The 8,691-nt window shown below is 43.6% G+C and overlaps 1 protein-coding gene across 4 annotated transcripts in view; it reads left to right on the forward strand.

The window, feature by feature from the left end:
- Window positions 1-4,005, forward strand: part of ITSN1 (intersectin 1) — a 136,584-nt gene extending 132,579 nt beyond the window's left edge. For all 4 annotated transcript variants that reach the window (XM_056328932.1, XM_056328933.1, XM_056328931.1 and 1 more), the window contains 3 exons: window positions 99-182; window positions 624-797; window positions 1,743-4,005. In XM_056328932.1, the coding sequence (XP_056184907.1) occupies window positions 99-182; window positions 624-797; window positions 1,743-1,891 (407 nt within the window). In that variant the 3' untranslated portion in view covers window positions 1,892-4,005. The remainder of the gene's footprint in view (window positions 1-98; window positions 183-623; window positions 798-1,742) is intronic.
- The last annotated feature ends 4,686 nt before the right edge of the window (window positions 4,006-8,691 follow it).

Below are 8,691 nucleotides of genomic sequence, written 5' to 3' on the forward strand. Positions count from 1 at the left end.
TACAGCATGGGATGTGGGCGTCTTATCTTCTGTGGAAAAGCCCAAGGGCAGGCAAATACGTTAATGACTTTTCTCTCTCCTCTTCTGTTTCGCCACAGTTCGCTCACAAAGAGCAACAGGCATTGGGAGATTGATGGTGAATATTGTCGAAGGCATTGAACTAAAACCTTGCAGGTCCCATGGTAAGTGCCTTTGCCTTGGATTTTTCATAATATGCTCTATGAAGAAGACATTCCTATTTGTCTGACTGACTTTGAAGGAGGTTCTGTCCAAAACATGGTTTTGTTTAATGAAGCAGTTTTAGTGAACTTAAAATATGCAGAAGTGATTTCATGCAGTTCAGTAGCCGTCATGCAGTTGTCCTGCATTAACCCATTTATTTCAGGCAAACTTAGTTTCTGCCACATAAGCCACAGCATAAGAGATCACAAGTCACCAAGTCCCAAAATGAAGAGTGGAAGGTGCTCAACACCTTGCAGAACTGTGTCCCTGTTCATTATAACGGCAGTGAGGCCACAGTCTTTTCCCCATTATATTTGCTATAGGACTAAAAGGATATTTAGGAGGAAGATCACACCCCTAAAAATGTGATTACTCTCTTCCCTTTGTTTCCATCTTCCCAGGAAAGAGTAACCCGTACTGTGAGGTGACAATGGGCTCTCAGTGCCACATTACCAAGACAATACAGGACACCCTCAACCCGAAGTGGAACTCCAACTGCCAGTTCTTTATCAAAGACCTCGAGCAGGATGTGCTCTGCATTACAGTGTTCGAGAGGGACCAGTTCTCCCCAGATGGTACGTAGGGGGCTGCCACCCTTCCAAGGGTGTTTTCAATCTCCTGTCTTGAAGAGATGCACGCCTGCTGAGGTCGATCATAGAAGCAGAGAATGGTTTGGGTTGGAAGGGACCTTTAAAGGTCATCTAGTTCCACCCCCAATATTGAACCCCTTTGGATATCGGGAGCCTACTCATCCTTGCGCCCTAGTGGAGTAATGCTAGTATCTGCAAAAAGAATCAAGCTCTTTTTTTTTTTTTTTTTTTCGGTTGGGTGGGGGTTCCTTCTTGTGCAACTTGACAACAACTAAAGTGTAGTTCACAGTTCTGCCAAGTCTTTAAAAAACTCTGGATGCTGTTTGGAAATGGATAGGTTCATGCAGGAGGGAGAGAAATGTCAAGTTCCTAGAACATGCAATAACATTGGCAGAAATGAACCCAGGATTCCTAACCCAGTCTTAACCTGGGATAAATATATGGAGCACTGAAGAGTGTATTTTGGAGTCATAATCTCTCAGGAAGTATTTGGATAGGACTGTCATTCATGTGGCCAGCGCCAGTTGGCCCGTTAACCTCGTCACTCATGTGATGCACTGCTTGGCTCTGTCATCTCCAGAGGGCTTCGCACTCGGTTTGAACTGTGCAGCAGCCTTTGGCCCCTTCTCTAACGTTTCAGAAAAGAAATAAGCTACTGAAGCAAGGCAGCTGTGAATTACATAGTGGATTTTTCTGCTTATGGGACCATTGTAATGCTGCTGCTGTCTCATATGGTCTAGCTAAAATCCTCTTCTATGCAGACTGGCAGCCTTTGGCTGCCTTCAGCTGCAGAAATGTAGTTGGACTGAAGACTTGTTGTCTCCTTTGGTTGTGCGTAGATGGAAGCTTAGTTCCTTCTGCAAATGAGCATTTTATTGCAACGTAAAACAGTTGTGTCATTTCTGAGCATGCTGTCTTTTTGCATTTCAGACTTTTTGGGCAGAACAGAGATCCGTGTGGCAGACATTAAGAAGGATCAGGGTTCAAAGGGACCAGTTACAAAGTGTCTCCTTCTGCATGAAGTCCCAACAGGAGAGATAGTCGTCCGACTAGACCTGCAATTGTTCGATGAGCCTTAGAAGGAAAGGGACAAATGTTTTATTTCAGTCTGAGTTCACTGCAATAGGCGCCTGCAGAAGCTGTCACAAAATCCTTACTGGTGTGGTATGAAACTGCTGCTTGCCCTTCACATGTAAGAGGGTTATCAAAGCAAACAGGAGCATCTTTGTGCCTTGATAATTCTCACTGAAAAATGAATCCCAATTTAGTGAGGAGATCTCCCTCGATTTCTCTATGTGGAACTTGATGTTAGTTTCCTGGGTTTATGAAATAACCTCGTTGTTTATTGTGCTCCGGTCTGAAAGGCTGGCAAACCACATAGGTTGCTGTGCTTGCTCCAGTTACCCTACTCTTTAATTTACATGAAGAAGGCAACGTTGGTATGTTTTGGAGGCTTTCGGCAGAGTTTTCCCCCTTAAGGAATTTTGTGCCTATTGCTCAGCAAAGTGGTTTGTAAATGTTATGTGAATGGAAGGAGCAGTTACACAGTAAGAAGATCTTTGAAGATCTTCATGATGGTACTGAAAAGACTTAGAAAATAAATAGTCTATATCTATAAACAGAGAAGATTCTATTAACATACCACTTCATGGCTCATGTTGCCCCTGAAAACAAATTATGTACAGGCCTTCTGCACAGAGATGCGTTGCACTTCAGAAGAGTCCACCCACTCAGTACCTTTGGAAGTTGCTGTTTTCTATAGCACAGTAAATGTTCGCACAGTAAGTGAAGGATTAAACATAGAGCCCTGCTGTATGTTGTGCTATACCACTTCAATACTTCTTTACTTCTGCTGCTTGATTGTGTGACTGCAGATGGATGATCGGTCCCCTGCAGCAGGGAAGAGAAAACCCCATGGCTCTAGCTGAGGAAGCTAATTCCTACCCTGCAGAATCTAGTTTGCAAAGCAATCGTTGGTGACCGGTTATTAACTTGTACCGTGCCTAACTGTGTTCTTCGACATCATGTTACTGAGTTCAGGGCAGCGGCGTCCTGTACTCGCAAAGGTGTTTGTGGCGAGCCAGGGTGATCGCAGGTCTGGTGGCAGCGATACTGGACGCGGCCAGAAACAGAGTGCTTGTGATGGTGCTGAGTGGGTAACCCCAAAGCAAAAGCCTTGTCATCTGGGGGAACGGCAGGGTTTATATATCCATTTGACTCTATGAATACACACGTATAGGCCCACATCCAGCAAACTCCCCGTTTGGAAAGCACCCAGCTTTAAGCGTGCACTTACGTCTCGTTTCCCCCTAAGCACATGCGTAAGTGCTTTGCTGAATCTGGACTCGAGAGAGAATAGACCCGTAAGAGTAAAATTCCTCTTTGTTCTGCTTGGATTCATTTTGTTCATGACTTATCATGCATACACTGGTATTTTTGTAAGGATTTTATTTCCGAATGGGAGGTGTCAGCCTGTTTCATTAGCATGTGGACGTTCTTGTGGAGCCTGTTGTTAGGTTTTGGTGTTCCTTGCATGTCCTTTCAGTACTGGTTTCCACCTTTCCTGTATAGGCGGTGTTCTCTAGCACTCCAAGTCTTATTGATTTCCATTAGGAAATTAGGATATATTCATAACAGATAGGTAGATACAGTATGGTAATAAGTGTAAACTGTGCTGGGAAGTGTCTGTGTATTATAATTTCCTAAAAGACCACTGTAATGTTTCAAGCAATGGGAAAAAAAAATGTATGTTGGAGGGACAACAAAGTTTACATTTCATACTTTTCAGAATCGCTTTATTATTTATTTATTGAAGATAGTGTAGAATTTTGTATCAGAAATGACAGACATACTTATGTATTTTTTGAAACAAAACAGAGATACACACTTTAGTTAGAAACTTTCAACTGACCACATTTTAGAGGGAGTGTAACTTCCTAGGCATGCATTTGTTTACCACTAACTGGCTGAAAACACGATTAAGAGAACTTTAAGTTTCTATTTTTCAATGTTGTTAAGAAAATTGTTTCAATTAAAATATGTAAATAGTACTAAACCCATGCTTTCCTAATTCCATATCAATACATTTTATTAAATATAATGTATATGAAAATACACATTGTTGTGGTAGGATAAAAAAAAGTGATAAAATCTATTAATGGAGTAACATTAAATGTCATTGTCTAACCTTTTATCGCTGTCCTAATTTTACTCAGTAGCTGTAAATACAACGAACATTCATTTCAGTGTTTAAAAAGTACCATCACTTTTTAATGGTATCATTTCACCAGCATGAATTATGGTAACGACTAAATAGATAAACAGGACAAAAAAGGCCGTGGGTGTAACACAGAGATCCTGGCCAGGTTTTCAAATGGAGCCTCAAGGAGCTGCATCTTCCTCTGAGACTCAACCGGTGTTGGAAGCGGGGGACCCATAGCTGCAGGGGCTCCTCTCAGATTGTGACCCTTGTCGTGGGCATGTACGATTGTAGCAGAACTGAGCACCTTCCCAAGCACCTTCCCAATCACCATCGCTTCTGATTTCCCGCTTACCCTCAATGCACAGCCGCGTTAAGCTCCTGTTAATGTCAATAGGAGTTACGCGAACATGAAGAGGATGAAAGGCTGGGGTTTGGCTCATGGATATCTAATGAATCCCTTGTAATCAGTCTAATCCTAAAGAGGAAGCTCGTCCTAACCCCTGTGCATCAAGGACAGAATGTATGTATACCCTTAGAGCCAGCCAACTGTGCATAGGGGTGTCGCTGTTTGCTCGCCCGCTTGCCCTCAGTGCTCTGTAGCATATCGGCACTGTTGGCTTCCCAGACTGAGCCGCTTTTCACCAGGGTTAACCAAAGGTTCTTAGAAACACGCTGCCTCCTGCCTGGTTTTCCCTGTTCAGGAATGCTGCAGTCTTGCACATCGCTTTCCATTAACTCCACAGCTGCACAGGCTACAGGTTTCTGCTTTTCTTAGCCACCGTAGCTGCACAGGCCTCCTTCTCATCCAGGACTTCGTGCTGTAAAAGCGGAGGCCTTTCACTGAAAAGAGACTCATTATCTGCCTTCCTACTAATGCTTTCATAGAGAAAACTGTGAGCTCTCAGAGGCTTGTTTAAATACTGCCTGTGTTCTGAAGGGGCTGGGAAGGGAGAGGCACGCAGCGATACCTAGGCAGTTCGGCATCTCCGTGTGTGTTTACAAAGCCAGCTGACTTTCCCGCTACGTATGAAGGTTGAGCCATCTTCTTAGGAGCGCCGCGTGCTGGCTGTCAGGCCAAACGCTGCTAGTCTGTGCTACCACTACGAAATACCTGTATTGATGTAGACCCTGTCTTTCAGATCCTGGTTATTGATCTCTGAATATCTTCGTAAAGTAGCACGCCTAGGCTCACAGCTCCCTTTCCAGCCCCATCTAGATGTGTGTAAACATTTCCTAATGTTATGCAAAACAACCACAAGAACAAAATTGAAGGGCAGATAATACTTGGTCCCATTTTGGATTTGAGCGCAAATTTATGCAGATAAGCATCCCCACTAAAACACAGAGGTTGTAAACCCATACATATTCCGGGACTGGCTGGCTGCATTTGCTTTGGTAAAATTTATCCCTGTAGAGGGGCCGAGTACAAGGTCTCTCCATTACTCGTCCTTAAAATGAGGCACTGGCGAGACTGAATTGGTATATGGGCCACTGGGACTGGCTCTAAGATGGGGTTTCTACTTTTAGGAGGCTCCACTTCTTTGGAGAAGATGTTTTGCTTTGAAGTAATTCTTCAGCATCAAACTTCTTGGCTGGCAATCAAGCCTTTCTAAAAATAATACTGTGACTTTTTAATGCATTCACTGCCTTCATGGAAACAGTGGTCTTGCTGTAGATAAATCGGGAGAAAAAAGCCCTGGGAGAAGAGCGAGCAAAACCTGCAGCTGTGAGAAAACATGCAATGGAAAAAGTTGAACTGCTAGTTTAGTTTTCAACCTGTAATTCTGGGAATTGCATTTTCCCCTTAGGCACATTAATTTTAACAAGGAGAATGAGAATATTGTTTCTCCCTAGTGTTTCCTTGGTTTTAAGTCTTGTAGTAGAACTGAGCTAATGGGTCAGAACCTGAAAGGGAACACCACTTTTAGAAATTACTAAAATGACTTTTGAAAGATGCTGGTAGCTGGGAACGGGCAGAACATCAATATTGTTGTGGCTGCAGACAGGACAGGATACTGAGGAGAAAGGAAAGGAATCTTTTTTAATTTTCTTTTTTTGGGGGGGGGACGGTGATGGTGTTTAGTTTAAAATCAGATCTGCAGTCTCACAGCAGAACTTCAATTTTCCAGGACCCCAAGCATTCATAATATAACAGCAGTGATTAATAAACCACGTGTTTCTCCTCAGCCTGGGAGAGCCACGCTGGATTTAGTGCAGCTCTGTATTTATGCGGGAGTTTGCATGCACTTTTTTATAGAAGTGGAGCTTTTTGGTGTTTGTGACAGCCCTCATACTCCTCTTTCCAGGAATTACCTTCTGAGATATACCTCTGAGGTGCTTAGGCACTGTGTTGTTTCAAGATGCTTTCACAGGGACTTTATAGGCTTGTAAACATTGCTGTCAGGCTCTTTGCTTTCCTGGTGCCATCCAGGTAGCTCTCGTGACTGACCATCTGTGAGGTACACGGTTACGTGCCCTTTCCGTACAGGGAACCGGCTGCACCAGCATCAATGTGCCAGTTTTCTGTCTCTCGAAGGACTTGTTCCCCCAGCCTACAGTCCCATGAGGTATTTGCCAGCAATGCCTTTACATGTCGGCAGGGTGGATGTCTGTGCTTTCACCTGCATCCCTCCCCCTTTAGGATCCCCCCATCATTGCTCTGATTGCAGTAAGAATCAGCCTGGTCTTGTTGCTCTGCCTGGAGAGTGTTTTCTCCCTGTGGACAGGAGTCAGCCCTTCCAAGATGCCTCTGAGGGAAACCACCCGAGCTCATTGTCCTCTGCGCTTAGCCAGGTGTAGGTGGAAGCCACGCCTGGGGCAGGTTCAGCTCTCCCCCTTTCAGGGGTCCAGCCTGCCACCTGGGCATGTATCTGTGCTGTCCTCCCAGCAGCGCCAGGCTGTGAGCTCCCGCTGCCCACGTTGCGAGCCCATAAGCCTCCAGCTTGTTGCCGTTAGGGTTGAGGCTTATGTTGGAGATCACCCAGGTCCTCTCCCAGCCATGATTTTCCCCACCTGCTGAGCCTGTTGGCTCCCTCCAAGCCAAACACTGGCTGCATTGCACAAATCGATGCAGTGGGTGACTGGAAAACACATCTCGCCTCATCTCACTGCCTTGCTCTGTTGCGGTCGCACTAGGTTTTCCTTGTGCACATCTTGTGAGTAAACGGGCGCTTCTGGTTCTGTAACTAATTAAGTCCTTTGGAAAATATCACTCTTTCCCGCCCTTTAACCCCAACTCCCAAAGCTCGGTTACGTGGAACAGCGCTGTTTTAGGGACTCCTTGCCAGGCTTCTCCCTGACAGCTCATCTGGCAGCTGCCACCTCTGCCACAGCTCCTGGCTCAACAAAGCACTTCAGCAGATGCTTAACTTTAATTCGTGCCCAAATTCAGTGCAAAGGCATATGTAAAGCCAGCGGGGTGCCTGTGTGCTTTGCTGGGATGCATGGAGGAATTCAGGCGGCTTCGATAATGTAGAGCCTACATTATGAAGTCGGTTCAAGCTCTGTAAGGATTTGGAAGATTGCAATAGAGCATCAAACAAAAAGTCAAGACTAAGATGAAATACAGAAGTAGTCAATAGTCTTTTCAGCTGGATCTGTTTTCTTCCTTATCTTCCCAAAAGTGGTTTTGGCTACTGAACTCACCAGAATTGTATTTACCAGGCAAATCATAATTCTTATACTTACAGATTTGCAACACATTTGGAAGGACTGTAAAATAAAAAACCCACTAGGCTGACCTTGGCCTCGGAAATACCAAGTACCTTGCCAAGTACAGTGCTGGTAGAAAGCCAGCCTGTAAAGCCCTAAGAGGCTGCACACAGCTGGTGCGTTGACTTGGGCACCTTGAAAGACGGAGCATGTCGCTGAGCTGACACTAAGCCAAATAACTGATCAATTACAGAACTTTTTTCTAGATGCAATTAATTATTATATATTTTCTCAGCATGAGTTTTTATGAGGGAACTTTTTAAATGTTCATTTTACAATTTTTTTACCCTTTAAGAAGAAATAAACCACTTTTTGTTACATATGAGTAGGGTTGGGGGGGAAACGTGGATAATGCAGTTTTTGTAATATTATCAAATACATTTTCAAAACTAAGATGTGCCAAGTTCAGTCTTCTACTGCAACAGTGGTGTCTAGTTTCATATTGCTCTGCTTGCCACTGGGATATTTCAGTTTATTCAAATCCAGCAGTCAAAACCTTTGAAACACAGAAAAGCTGGGAATCAGGTTACATCACCTTAACTTTGAGGGGTTTGCTCTGTACGTACATTCCACATGTATCCTGGCATTTGTTTAGCCCCAATACTCTTGTCCTACATGCATATCAATGTATCTATAGTTAAATACATGCTTATATATATATATATTTGTGTGATTATTTGTATATATAAAAACACAGCTGTTGTCATTGTCAAATACTGAGTAAATCTAACAGAAAAGCATTTATAGGCACCCTTTTGTTTGTTCATTTAAATATTTTAAAATAAGACTGTCCTTGGGAAATTATTTTTCTGTACATAGAAGGATATATTTAGGACCTAATTTAAAAGAATAAAGAACTGCAGTAAGAATATATTAAACTAGCCTAGTTACTTGATATAGTTGTCAAAGGCTCTGCTGCGACCATAGGTGAATTCCTTGTGTTGCTTGTAAAGCTGCAAAAGTGTC

This window comes from Falco biarmicus, chromosome 2 (genome assembly GCF_023638135.1).
Source record: "Falco biarmicus isolate bFalBia1 chromosome 2, bFalBia1.pri, whole genome shotgun sequence".
Taxonomy (NCBI): domain Eukaryota; kingdom Metazoa; phylum Chordata; class Aves; order Falconiformes; family Falconidae; genus Falco; species Falco biarmicus.